This window comes from Alosa alosa, chromosome 11 (genome assembly GCF_017589495.1).
Source record: "Alosa alosa isolate M-15738 ecotype Scorff River chromosome 11, AALO_Geno_1.1, whole genome shotgun sequence".
Classification (NCBI taxonomy): Eukaryota; Metazoa; Chordata; class Actinopteri; order Clupeiformes; family Clupeidae; genus Alosa; species Alosa alosa.
The window spans coordinates 30,786,070-30,801,069 of NC_063199.1; the positions used below are offsets into that span (position 1 = coordinate 30,786,070).

The 15,000-nt window shown below is 44.3% G+C and overlaps 1 protein-coding gene across 1 annotated transcript in view; it reads right to left on the reverse strand.

Moving 5' to 3' along the window:
- Positions 1-15,000, reverse strand: part of LOC125302833 (kielin cysteine rich BMP regulator) — a 54,841-nt gene that overhangs the window by 29,324 nt on the left and 10,517 nt on the right. The window contains exons 7-13 of the mRNA XM_048256152.1: positions 8,149-8,785; positions 6,332-7,802; positions 5,375-5,551; positions 3,907-4,270; positions 3,657-3,753; positions 1,212-1,294; positions 983-1,076 (exon numbers count right to left, since the gene is read on the reverse strand). Of these exons, the coding sequence (XP_048112109.1) occupies positions 983-1,076; positions 1,212-1,294; positions 3,657-3,753; positions 3,907-4,270; positions 5,375-5,551; positions 6,332-7,802; positions 8,149-8,785 (2,923 nt within the window). The remainder of the gene's footprint in view (positions 1-982; positions 1,077-1,211; positions 1,295-3,656; positions 3,754-3,906; positions 4,271-5,374; positions 5,552-6,331; positions 7,803-8,148; positions 8,786-15,000) is intronic.

Here is a 15,000-nt window from a genome sequence, read left to right on the forward strand (position 1 = left end):
TTCAGTATGGCTAACTAGATCTACATATTTATGTGTGTGTGTGTGTGTGTGTGTGTGTGTGTGTGTGTGTGTGTGTATAAGGAGACTGGGCTGACAAAGACACAATCACAGGAGTCAGAGCTAAAACAGTTACTTTGTGTATATGTGAATTGTACATTTACGTACATTTACATGCATTCATTTAGCAGACCAAAGCAACTTACACATTGAGGAATAACATTCGGCTACAATGCACATGCATGGTGAATTGTCTGTCTCCAATATAATTGCTTCAGTATGGTTTGGTTGGCAGTTTTAAGCAAGAATTGAAATATATAAGATTAAATATATAATATATAAGCCATTGATATACACACACACAAAAACAGACACACACACACACAAACACACAGACATAGTATACACACACAGGAACAGAAAGAATACTCTCCAGACATGAGCTCTTAAGATATCTGACCCTGACTGCAGAGTGGTTTGTGGTTTGAGCTCAGTCAAGGGCACTGAACCTGAAAATTCACTTTGGGAGAACCATAAAACAAAACATGTCCCAAACCCCAAATATACTGTAGGCCTCTACCCTCACAAGATCCAAACCCCAAATATACTGTAGGCCTCTACCCTCACAAGATCCAAACCTGGACAGCTCTGTTTCAGTGCAGAGTAAAAAGTGAAAAGAGAGTCTACATAACTCCACGAATGCAAATGATGAAATCAAGTCAGCATAAACGGATGACATTCAAGGAGTATTGAAATGTTTATTGCAACAACCCCCCCCCCCCCACACACACACACACACACACGCGCACGCGCACACACACACAGGCACGCACACACAGGCACACTGATCACTATCAGACACTCATCAGGGTCATTCATGAGAGCTAAAAGAATACTGCCAAGTAATCACTGACTATTCTGTCTTTCTGTGTGTGTGTGTGTGTGTGTGTGTGTGCATGCATGCGTGTGTGTGTGTGTACAACACCTGTACAGACAGGACAACACTCTCCTGGGGGTTGGAATGGGTTTGAACAGCGAGGACGAGGGCATTGGATGGGAACACACTTCACCCGATTATTCTATGAAAAAATACACACACACAGACACACACACAGACAAACACAGAGGAACACACACAGTCTATAATGCATGTCCAAACACACACCGCACGGTCACTGTAGTATGTAGATGTACAGTATATTTGGTCTACTCACAGTGCAGGAACAGTTCACACAGGGATTGGCCCGAGACACAAACACGTCTCCGTTATCATGCCATGCCTCTTCATATTCACAACCTAAACACACACACACACACACACACACACACACACAGTCCACACACACACACTTTTAGGATCTTTTCAATTGTTCTGTTGTGTGCGTGTGTGTGTTTGTGTGTGTGTGTGTGTGTGTGTGTGTGTGTGTGTGTGTGTGTGTGTGTGTGTGTGTGTGCAGGGCCGGAGTGGGGCCACTTTTCAGCCCGGGAGTTTCAGGCCCAAGACCGGCCCACTTTTTTAGTGGTGGTGAAAATTGGATGAATAAGGCCACATTTTAGCTCTTACTATCCTATAGTTTTTATTATAGGCTTCCAATATTCCACTATTCCACAAGGATAAGTTGATAAGTTAACAAAAACAGGAAGGAAGAAATAAAGCATTTAAAATGTATCCCACAATTCCACTAAGAGGCATATTGAACTATTGTTTACATGTTTTTTTCTGCATGGGTCAGCTATCATGTTGTTGTTTGGTGATTTGCTCCTTTACTACACCTCTTCTGAGCAAACAAGCCATATGATCATGTAGCCTACTGCTGTCATATAGCCTACTGTTCTTTTTTACATAAAATAATTTTAATTAATATGGTTAACTCTATTATCCTTTCAACTTGTCCCTGTAGTCATAGTTAATTTCAGGCTCATCATTTTCAGCGGGTGACTGGCTGATCTGCTGCTCAGAGGCTACTTTTGTTTTTTAGGCCTAGGCTATTGCATACACAGATCAAGCTTGAGTTTTGTTATCAATATTTGCATAATATTTGCAACGTCTATGAATCGCCATATTGGATGATACAAAAAGGCTATTTTTTTTAATTAATTTAATATGTTGCTTGCGAATAGGTTGACAACGCTACAACGTCCGGTATTAGACTAATAATTAGGCTACGGCGCTATAATCATGGCTAATTTACCAGTTGCCACTTATTCTGTCCTCTTCAAAAAAAATCTGGAAGCTTGGCACATTTGGCAGCATTTTCCTCCAATACGTCTTTTTTACCTGGCCTTTCCAGTCCCTCATGGCCTCTTTCTACCATCCATCCTCCCTGACGCTTATCACTACGGTAGGGCCGGCCCAGCTGGTATCTGAGAAAACTTTTTAGAAAAGACGGGCTATATGGATCCAACCAATTAACTCTTCTTGGGAGGGGAAAACAACCCATGCAGAGGCTGCGGTGTTAGCAGTGGCGCAAAAAGTGGGTATGCGCTATATGCGGTGCATAGGGGCGCAGCACCATAGGGGCGCCAAAGCGATGGTAAATAATAATAATAATAATAATAATAATAATAATAATAATATATTTGGTTTATTCTATATGTAGCTACTGTTGTACGTTTCTAAATCATTTCTGCATTTCCTCAATGTTAAATAACATTTTAGAGGACTAACAGGCTAGAGTAGGCGCCCTATCATAAGATTCTATCATAGAATTTTGACATAGAAAAGGGAGTGGGGGCGCCGTGAGCGCTGAGTGAGCAGGTACGAGTAGTGAGTTTTCGTCTATGGAAAAAGATGGATAAAGCATAAAAGCTGTTCATGTTATTCATGTTACCAGACTAACTAGCATTTGCTATGCATATGCCTATTGAAACATAGCCTATTCCATTCAGATAGCTAGGTGGCTACCATGCTCATACTGCACTTTCAATGGGCAAACTGCAAACAGAAATGTCACTAACAATGAAGCAACAACTCATTACATGTTTCCTTATCTTTTGTGAGCAACCTGGCAAACAATGAACACTCCTTGTGACAATGCAACATTTTTATAAGTTCAAATTGGCAAAATGTCTTAAAAATAATAATATGTAATACATTATTGGCCTTTTGCTTTACTTCAGTTGTAAAATTTGTTGTTGCATACCCCCAAAAAAATGGGTAGCTGCGCCCCTGGGTGTTAGGCATAGGATGCGAACGTGTGTAACCAACTTTAAGAGAAGATAGATTAATGTGGCAAATGATAATATCGACCGGCCCAAAAGTGAAGCGGCCCACCGGGAATTCTCCCGATTACCCACTCCCGGCCTGTGTGTGTGTGTGTGTGTGTGTGTGTGGGACCGCACAGCATCAAGCTCAGAAGATCCTAGTACTGAGGAGAGCACATCAGAGCGAAAGGCGATGTGTGATGTTGAGTGATCCATCTCCAGCTGGCCTGCTGAGTTTCAGGGATGGGAATCTGCAGAACCACTCACTCCAGTTTCAACCACCATGCAGCACATTGGAACGATAACTCGTGTGTGTGTGCCACCTGACAGGTTTAGATCATCTGTCACGAGATTCATCTTTATGCTACAATAGACATACGGGAATAGATGCAGCTGTGTGTGTATGTGTGTGTGAGAGAGAGAGAGAGAGAGAGAGAGAGAGAGAGAGAGAGCACCTGAGCGGCAGACAGGACAGCACTCCCCCTCTGGTATACTCTGATCTCGACAGGGGAGTGAGGAGCAGCTCACCCTAATGCAGTTCATCTGACCATTCTACAGGAGACGGAGAGAACACACACACACACACACACACACAAAACACATAGAGACAATATGCTTGATACTGGAGATATTACCATACACTAGCACTTGAGTGTGCATTTGTGAGTGTGTGTGTGTGTGTGTGTGTGTGTGTTTTGAGCATACCTTACACAGACATGAGGAACAGCTGTCAGGTTTATACTCCTCTTCGGTCCTGTAGGTTTTACCATCATACACACACTCTGCAACACAATTCAGCTGCAACTTAGATATGGGTACTTTTTTAACATAGTGGAGTGTGTGTGTGTGTGTGTAGGAGAGAGAAAGAGAGAGAGAGAGATGGGGGGTTGTTCTTCTGCGACCCTCAGGATGAAGCAGTGTAAGAAGAACCTTGATCTCCACCAAACCTAAAGCATGTGTTTCAAATGTGAGCAATATGTGGCAGTGTGTGGGTGTTTGTGGGTATGTGTGTGTGTGTGTGTGTGTGTGTGTGTGTGTGTGTAAATTGTGTGGCAGCATGTAATGTAATCTTTTGTGTTTGGTGAATGTGTATGTGAAAGAGAACATGAGCAACACACACACACCCACACACACACACACACACACACATTTGTACACGCACACATAATTACACAAATAAACACTTTAAAATAGAATGCAGAAAGGTGGCTTTCATTAGCAAAGAATGCTTCACCCCTTTCAGTGGCCTATATGTGGTGGCAAAGAGGAAGTCTCTCTTTCAAGCGCGTGCGCACATGCACACACACACATACACATGCACACACACACATGCACACACACAGATACACACACAAAAGTGTCATTTGTGCCTAAATATTGACATAAAACAAACACCACCATAAACTACTCAGAGCCCTACATGTTATGTGGCCTACACAAACAAACAATACAATACAACACACACACACACACACACACACACACACACAAACACATACACACACAGTGACACAAACATGCATAACTCTTTTGAACTGTTTTGTGTAAAAGGGTTTTGATCAACATATATGGAGTTGTGGAATCCCCCATTGAGTCTTTGTACAGAGAGCACATGCAAATCCTATTGTGGGGGGCCGGGGGGGGCGCAGAGACGAGACAGAGACAAGAGACCAACCACATTTCCCATGAAATATTTGGAGAACATAATAAGACATGATAATTCACACTCCACATACCCATACTACAGAGTGGCGCCATCACACACACACACACACACACACACGGATACACATACACATACACGAACACAACATGAGTGTGCCACAAGGTTGTATACAGACTACAATAATGAGTCATGACACATTTGACCATCAAGTTATTCTACTGACTTCTGAACTCTATGCAATTCAATCCAATTTTATTTATAGAGCGCCCAAACAATGTCATCACAATATGTAGGAACTCCAACAATCTCTGCCAGACACACATAATGCTATATACTATGTACTCTGAGTCTGTCACACAAACCACACAACATCCTCACACATCACTGACAAACTCTAGAGCCAAACAGAAATTAACTACTGCTAATACACACACATAAGTCATATATGTGTTTTTTTGTGAATATCTGTTTGTGAGTGCATGTGTGTGCGTTCACCAATCCTGGCACTCGATTGGCTGGCCACTGTTAGGCTCCACCCACTGGGTGTGGCAGGAGCCACATGTGTTCATACGACACACGGCGCCTGGTTGCCCCTGGCAACGAGCAGACTGACAGAGGTCAGGGCAGGTCACAGGGGCGGAGCCAAGAGGACAACCAGAGTACCACTGCCATGCAAAGCAGAATCTGAGAGATGGAGAGAGAGAGAGAGATTGAGAGAGAAAGAGAAGAGAAAGGAAGAAAGAAGAAAGAAGAGAAAGAGAAGAGAGAGTGATGAAGAACAGGAGATTGGAGGAGAGAGAACAAAAGGAGAAAGAAGAGGAGAGTGTCTGTCTGTTCTCTGAGTTCTATGTAATATGTGTTCACTGTCTTTTAACCTCTATCTGCCTTTGGGGTTCTAGGCTCTGTCTGTTGACAGCATTCAGTGTTCCACTGTCCAGTGTTCCACTATCCATCTGCCTGCTCTGCACTCTGTGGACCAATTTGCAGTCAATGTCACTGCTGCATCACTTAGAGTGCAGCCGACTGCTGATTGTAGAAAATCTCATAGACTTTCCATGTAATGTTCCAGACTTTCTTGATCTTATTAAACAGCTTCAGTATGTTTCTATAACATTGGTATGCGTTTTTCACACTGTATGGGCTACACACTACAAAATATATCCCCAGCAACATGATCAAATGAGTTAGCCTGGTAATACCAGACTCACAACATCGTTCCACTTCATGAAGAAAGTCTGGCTACTCATGATTGGGAAACATTTCCAGTTCTAGCATCGTAACGGGGGTAGACTTTGTGCTATTTTCAAATCATTGGTCCAGCCTCAATCGCATTGATCAGGGATTCCTAACACTATTTCCTACTTAGCTTAACCTTTGCTGATAATAAACCGCATCGGCAGTTTAAGTTCTAAGCTCTATCTGCTCTCTGAGGTCTTGGTTCTATCTTGGTCCCAGTTCTGTTACCTGAGGTCTGGAGTAACTGGGAGCCAGAGACCACTCTTCTTCACAGGTGACACATTAGGGTTGTAGTCCTGCTGAAAAGGCCTCTGATTGGCCCATTCCTTAGCCAGCTCACCAATCAGGGCACGGCTCTCCTGTGAGTCCACACCCACCCAGTTCTGATTAGCCCAGTGGCTGGGCAGGGGGCTGATTGGCGGGCAGATGCGGTGGGTGTCAGTGAGCGCGTGGGGCGGGAGGAGGCTGATGTTCATGAGAGCGTGGAAGTAGAACCGCAGGTAGTGCGGCCCACCAAAGAAGAAGTTACAGCCGTCCTGGTCCACTCCCTCCCTGCTGAAGCCAAACGCATCGAACCCGTAGCGGTCCAGCCCGAAAGCACTGTAGCCATAGTGACCAAACCCATCCGGAAACAGCTGGTCCAGCAGATGGTTCCCGGGTGACGTCAGCAGGAGCTTGCCATCGCGCTGCATGCCAAAGGCCGTCAGGTTGGCCCGGTTGAAGCCGTAGCGGTCAAACCCAAAGCTGTCGTAACCTTGGTGATCCACATGGTCGCGGTTGTAGTTGTCCCTGCCGAAGCCATGGCGATCCCAGCCCATACTGTCGTAGCCGCTCCGGTCATAGCCTTCAGCATCAAAACCTCGCTTGTCAAACACTCTCTCCTCCTCCTCCACTCCTCCTCTAAGTGTGTGTGTGTAAGGGCCATGAGCATCTGTCGTGTGTGAGTGTGAGGCGTGGGTGTCTGCTCTGTGTGTGTGTGAGGCACGTTTGTGTGTGTGAGTGCGGTTGCATGGGGAGCCCAGTGTGATGGGGATGTAGACGGTGCATAGACGCTGCCCGGAGAGCCGGACGTCCTCCAGGGTGACTCCAAAGGGCTCCAGCCCAGCGAAGCGCAGTTCCTCTGGGTACAGCTCTGTGTCGGACACCCCAGCGTCCACTGAGGTGGCCGCTGCCAGGGCCCGTCGCTCCTGCCACTGCTCCCACAGCCGGTCCACGAATGCCGCATGGGACAGGAAGGCAGGGTCGTATGCACAGAGGGGTGTGGACATGTGACCTCCGACCCAGAGCAGGAAGAGGCTGGACGCCGCCTGCAGACGTGTGGAGAAGCGCAGGAAGTCTGTCTCCATGGTGATCAGCTGCATCGTGATGGTGTCAGGCACGGACACATTGGTGTTGAAGCGGCGTCGTAAGCATGGCAACCAGCGGCGGTTGGCGGGCTCGAAAGGGTGGAGCCACACACATTCAGTGTGTTGGTCACCGTCGCCCCCAAACACGTTGGCCTGCCAGGCGGTGGAAGATTCCAGAGCGCCAGCGTCTACCGTCCACTCCAGGTAGGGCACGGAGATGGCGCAGGACGAGGCATTCCTTAGAGCACGCTCCACACTCCACAGGAAGTACCGGTGCCACGGCAGGAAGGAGCCTCGCCCGTTTGCCTCGGGAACAAACTCCGCCCTCAACCTAGTGAACTCTGCCCAACCGTCTGAGAGAAAGATACACAACACTTCACATACACACACACACACACACTCTCTCTGAGAGTAACAGTGTCACATTCAATACACACACAGACACAGATCCACTCACTCTCTTCACTTCACCAAACATTTCATTCACTACAATGAGACACAGGCTCTCTCTCACTTGCTCAGACAAACTAACAACTAAAAACATATAAAGAAAAAAAAAACAACTATGCTCTACAGCCCCCTGAGTCAATCCAAGGCATCTACAGTATCTCATCTCTACAGGTATTAGTACCCAAATACTACATGGTTAGTTTCCGGTTTCTAGGAATGGAAGCGAGTGATTGCTTTGGCAACCGGTACCTGGTTGGAGGTAGAGTGCTTGCACAGCATGTTGGTATTCTCTCATCTCTGATTGGCTGAGGTCTCGTATTTCCTTGCGTGGCTGTGGCAATCTGCAGGTGCACTCAACGACCCCCCGATAGGTGCACACACACGCCTCACAACCCGCCTCAAAGGCCTCCCCCGGTCTGAACGATCGCCCATTGAACACACACACACACTCTGTGCGCGCCCACACACACCCTGTGGAAAGGCAGAGGCGTCCGGGAGAGAAGCTGACCGCTGTGCCCTTCTGCTGACACTGCGAGACGGACATGCGCTCGCAGCTGATTGGTCCCCTGTCACAGCCCTGCAACGCCCCCAACGATGCGTTCAGACCAGGCCCCACCCACTCAGGCACCCAAGCAGTGGGCTCTGGGATGGAGGAGGAGTTATGGTCTCTATGAAGACTGTGATCGGTGCCAGTGAGGCGAAAACAGCAGGCTCCCATCATGCACCGCGACTCGCAGGCTTGCCGAGTGAGGAAGTTGTTGCTGTTGCCATGACAGCCACTAAAGAGGAAAGGCTCACAGGAGGAGGAGGGAGGGTTGTAGAACCAACGCTGAACAGGCTCCGCCCTCTCCAGACACCTGCCCTTTAGGACGGGCATGAAACAGGCCTAAAACACACACACAAGCCACAATACAAATACACACACATACACACATATACCGGAACACACACACATTCAGGTGTAAAATACACGCAAGGCATAATACACACCCACAAGTCACAATACACACATACACTGGAACACACACACTTGCATACAGGCTATAATAAACACATACAAACCAGAACACACACATTCACTCAGGCCACACACATAAAATAGAAGCCTATGACACACACAAACTCATCACACACACACACACACTCAAATCACTGAGATGTAAACCTTAGGGCTGTCACTTTACGTTTGGAAATCGATTGCACAATCGATTGGACCAAAAAAACACAAGTTTCGAAAACTAAAATAGGGAATCGATTTTAACCAAATATGTACACTATTAATTTTAAACGAATTAATCAAATAAAAAGGATAGATGTAACAAAATTCACAAACAAGAATATAAGAATATAAAAGAATTCCGAAGTGCAGTAAGCATTGCAAAAGCTAAGAAGAAAATTCCCACCAATTTTACGTACCGGAAACAACTGTTTCAATCAGCTGCTGTGCTGCTAGTGTTTTGCCAAAAAATGGAGAACAACGCGATCAATCTGTGTGACGTGAGAGAGACGAGTGATAGGCCCTAATAACTTGAGGAGTTCGATGTGGAAGTACTTCGGATTTTTGGTATATCAAACTATGGAGAAGAACAAAGCAGTAGGCTATGCAAACTGTGCAATCGAGTTCTACGTAGGCGAAATTTGTTTGTTTGTTGTTGTTGTTGACATTTCTAATTGTAAACACAGACACAGCTACGTTGAAGCCTGCAGTCACGTTTGTCATGTAATGGCAGTCCACTCGGCTTATTGTTTTTCGAGAATGTTGCACTCCAGTTTGTCATTGTGCACGAAACTTCACGCCAATAAACGTTTGTCCTATTGCCTGTTAGTTGTTTGTGGATTGGCCTATATTTGGCATTGAAAATGGAAACGTCTTTAGACATGAAAAATCGACACTTATGTCTCAAAAATCGAACAGGATTTTTTCACAAAAGTGACAGCCCTAGTAAACCTACACCACATGCTCAATATTACTTAACATTAGTACAGCCATCAAACACACATGAACCAACAGAACCTGAACAAAACTGAACTAAACAGAAACATCACAACACACAAAAGAAACACATTTACCACTTCTGTGTTAGTGACTGAGGGCTCCATCTTCCACTCCAGCACAATTGACTTTGCGCAAATCACTTTGTGGGCGGATCTTGGGCGCTGATGCTATTTTACTGGCGGGATAATGACTGCTGCGCCCGACGCAAATCTAATGTGAGGTGGTCTGTACTTTACTCATGGGTGTGGTTTGGGCGTAACGTGCAATAAACCAATCCGAGTGTCATCTCACATTCCCTTTAACAACAGGCACGCTTGTTCCATAGCGGATTGCTATTATGATGGCAGATTTGCCAGGCGCAGCCAGGAACAGTTCACATACTGACTATAGGGCATTTGGGTTAAATGGCATCGGCATGCAGTTCAACATCACGTCTCATTAAGTCCTCTAATATTTCCTAATTTATGTCATCAACACATCCGTGATTCGTGGAAATGTGTACGCTAGATTTATACCTATTTTTTCACATCGGACACCACACTGATTTCCCTCGTGTAGCAATATTTGTCCTTGTAATTGTGTATGGCAACTGTGTTGTATATATGAGAGGAGCAAAGTGCATTGCGTAACACAGGCGCCCAGCAAGCACTCCTGCAGGTGTAAGCTACGGCTGTACCTTACCATCAGGCAACTCAACGAGAAACACTGTTTCCAAGTTGACCTAACTTTCCAACTCTGCACAGTATCCCATTAACTGCATGACAGTAAGCTATTCACAATATTTTATGTAAAGTAGAGTTTGTAAACACGTTATCATCCGCCTTGCTCCGCCTTAACAATCTTTGACAGCACATAATAAGCTGATTTAAAGGGAAACTTGGCAGGATTTCCCCCTCTGCTGGAGAAATTGTGCATTATGCTATTTCAAACTGTGGGAAAAGGTAACGATAAAGCACATGGATTTTTTTACAAGCTAGCGAACGGTTAGCATAAGTTTGGCAGAGCTATGTGGATGTTACAAGGTAAGAAAAACGATTTAAAACTAGTTTCTTGTTTCTCACTTCTCTTTCCGGGACGGTAGTCTCAATGTTGCAAGGTTGGTTTTACGCCTGGGGACGCTAGGCACAGCGGGGAAAGTCACCATTTTCGCTGGAACAGTTCATTTAACCATCCAAATGATTTCTAAACAGGTTTATTATGTTGAAATAGTTGCCAAGTGCCCCTTTAAGCTAATTCACAAACTCAAGACTTCAAGGCCATCATGGATATAAAACGTTTTTTGAAAACAACGAAAGGATGGAGGGAACAAAGCTTGGGAGTTATTCAGATGGGCTACAACAAGGTAGGCAAAATTGTGGTGCTTGTCAAAACCTTAGCGCAGCTAGAATAATGCGTATAGGCTGGTGTTAAAGCGCACACAATGTTTAAAGCCATACACAACAGTAAATTGGAACAAAACTAAAGGTAACTTTAGCCTTTATAGGGCTGTATAAAGTTGTCCAAATTAATAGATCGTAATTAGGCGTTGTTGTTGTAAAGATATTGCATGTAGATGTACTATATAGGCTACTACATTTTTATTTGACCAATGCACGAACAAAACCGGGAAACGGACAAATATTATCAAGGCTTTGAATGTTTCCATCTGTGCACAGGGTGTCTGTAGATCGGTGTGCATAGCATTAATTCCTGCAGGCCTGTGGCCATGCATGCGCCCATAAAATAGCATCTGAATTTGCGCCACTGACTGAGGTTCCTGGTCTGTGGCGGAATTGTTTTCTGAAACTGCAAAATATCAACACGGACCGTTTGCGCCGGAACACGCCCCCTCTTTTCGCTGAAACACCCCCGTGGGCGCACACAGTGTTTCTTCTACGTTTATTTCAGCATGGCGGCCCCCCACGGTTTAATTAATACCGCCACGGTAGCCTATCAGAATCAGGGCAGACATACATTTGCTTTTTAAATAATCCTGCGACATATCCTATCCTCCCCTGCTGGCTGCCGCTCACATTGCAATTTAACAGCCTAAACTAGTCAGAGGTTATTATGGCCCGTCCCGTTTCAGTTCATATATTATATATTGTATTGATGTAGCCTATTTAAAGCATTAACTTTCTTCTCAGTGTTTCCTCTTCATTTAGCGGTGCCACTGCTTCAGAATTAGGGGAGACGCGAAATATTGTCTGGAAGCATAGTAGGCTAAATGCCCTCCACTGGCGGCTGAAAATTGCAGTTTAAGAATAAACAGCAATGCTAATCCGAGGCAGGCCTACCTGTCTAGTTTTATTCCATAAATATATTGTTTTTATAGACGTTAGTGGCATGCGCTATCAAGAGCTTCCATGTGCTACGCATGTTTGTCAACATCGCAAAAACAAAACATTTCGCAAACTTGGTGGAAAGGTGTAGCACAGGCCAAGGAAACCCCATTAATTTCTGAAGCTGATCGTATAAAGTATTTCCCATATCGTGAGTCTATAGGCCTAAGCTCGCAACAACAACAGCAAAAATGAAACTGGAGAGGATGTCTCCGCGAAGACACTGCTGTTACATTAGATCGCACTCAATCGTAATCGACACAGTAAAAAAGCAAGCGACTGCTGGTAGTAACGACGGAAATTGCAAAATATTTTGTATGCACTTTGTGGTGATGGCCTAGTAGGCCTAATGTGAATCATGGACTATAAAGTAAAGGAGATTTGCACCAAATAAAGGCAGTGTTGTGGGTTGTGTTTTTACAACGTGTTGGCACAAAACTTAATTTCTTTCATAAACGAAGTAAGCTAAGCGTTTCTCCATTGTCAACGTGAACTACCGGTATGTTCAAGCGTTCAAGTGACAATGTGGTTGCGGGCGCTGGCGCCACTGTTCTAGAGGAAACACTGGCGCACATGTACCTGTAGAGGGAAAATTCCAATATGCGCTGACTGCAAAATAGGAAAGACAAAAGCGCGAGTATACTAGGGTGACCAGATTTGGGTTTGTGAAAAAGAGGACACTTCAGTGGGGGGGGGGGGGTGTCAACAGACATGGTGACTATGTATGATAATGAGCTTGATTGGCCGACCCAACGCTAACAGAAAAACACTGCCTCAAAAGACTATTTTGAACACTTTTCAATGTGCAAAAACAATAATTACAATAAAAGCGAGCTCTATACGCACAAGATATATTTGGATGGCAACCCATCTTTAATGTTGCATATCTCTAAATTTGATCCAAGGTGTTTCTGAAAATACAAACTGAATCTTTTACAGTAGCCTAGCTCTATAATTTGGAACAATCTGTTTTAGAGCTTAATAATCCTGACCCGTGAAAACAGTTGTTGATGGGGACTGATGTGGATATGTTGTCCATTTTCTTATATCTATTCAATCCTGTCTGGTCTATTATTAGGCCTACCTCTTTTCAATCCATTATTATTAGATATTTTTTTTGTAAAAAAATAGGCCTACATCTATCCCTTATGTTATGCCAACATATTTAATTCACCTGCATATAGGCTACAGTAGCCTAGATGGAGGATTATTGACATCTGCTGTCTGTAAGGCTATCCCTTAAAGGCAGTTTAAAGGGATAACCAAAGTGCAGTTTCCTACCCAAAGCTAGAAAGTTGCTAGGTCGGCAATCGTCCAGAAAAGGCCGCTCAGACAATGGCAAAAGTTTTCGTCATGTTATATTTTTTACAGTCTATGGCTATGAGTTGATGTGCCATCAAAATGTTTTTGGAGAAGTAATGTTAAGGTCGAAAAACTCTGTCACTTTAGCTGATGAGCTCTCACCCCTCGCTGCCGTTCGATGCTTTGCTGAATATTGTGTAGCCTACCTGGTCGGTCGTTGGCACCTTTATTTGCGACCGACATGTAAGTGCCTGCTTTGCAGGTCAGACACTCAGCTTCATGTTGATATCGACCGAGACAAAAACATGGAAATTTACGCTTTAATTCGTCAGTGAACTTACACTAAATAAGGAAGTTTGCGCTATTGAGGTGACTGACTGACCAATTAAATGTTTGAGATTACTATCGACCAATGACGGTAGGTCAGGCTCAACACCCTACACTTTCCACTCAATGCAAAGCGAACTGTAGGGGGAGGGCGTGACTAGTATGTGAATGAAAGAAGGCTATCCATGAATGAAACATGAATGAAAGAGAGAGCAATGCAAATTCGCTGTAAACACGTTTGAGGCTAGAATAAACAAAATCCCGCACGACTTTGAAATTCTGCCCGGACACATTTTTAGGTTTCAAAAAGAGGACATGTCCGGGCAAAAGAGGATGTCTGGTCACTCTAGAGTATACAAAGTCAATTGCGCTGGAGTGCAAGATAGAGCCCTTAGTGTTTAGTCTATGTTATTTGGGCTATAACAGATTTTTTCCATTAGTAGACTTTTGCATCTCTACTCTAGTATTTTGGAATCATAGCTTTGCAGGTGCAGTAATTATATGCATTATAAATCCAGTTATTAAGGTTTATGTAAGGGATAATGCCCGACGAGGTGTCCATTATCAGAAATAAATGGACGAGGCGGAAGCAACCGTGCTCCACTTCGCGTCGGACGGTTGCTTCCGCGAAGTCCATTTATTTCTGATAATGGACGCATCGAAGGGCATTATCCCGTTTATACCATGGTCACTTACGATATAAATAAATATGAAATCAATTATTAATACTAAATGAGTTTTAGAGCTAAAATCGTTAGTTTTTCAGCTGTTTATCATAGCGCTGTGGAATGTTGATAAGTCACAGCTGAGCGGACTAACTCAGGCGTTGTCAAGCAACGTCACATGATACAAAGTAGGCTAGGCTATCATTTCAGAAGGCCAGCACACTAGCTTACCGTGTCCAGGGGATGATGCGAAATTTTGTTTCAAAGAAAGTCCACAGATAGTTTCATCAATCGTTTTTATTAGGCTACAGCAAATGTGCTGTATTCAGCACTCTGATCATCAAACTTTAAAATTAAATGCTACATTTCCATTGATTGTACATTTTGAAAGAGATACTGGCATGTCCATCGTTGTAGGATGGATATTTAAAGTTTGTGGCTCGCTACTACCCAGACCACTGCTTGGGACATTGGGAGATGACAAAATGTT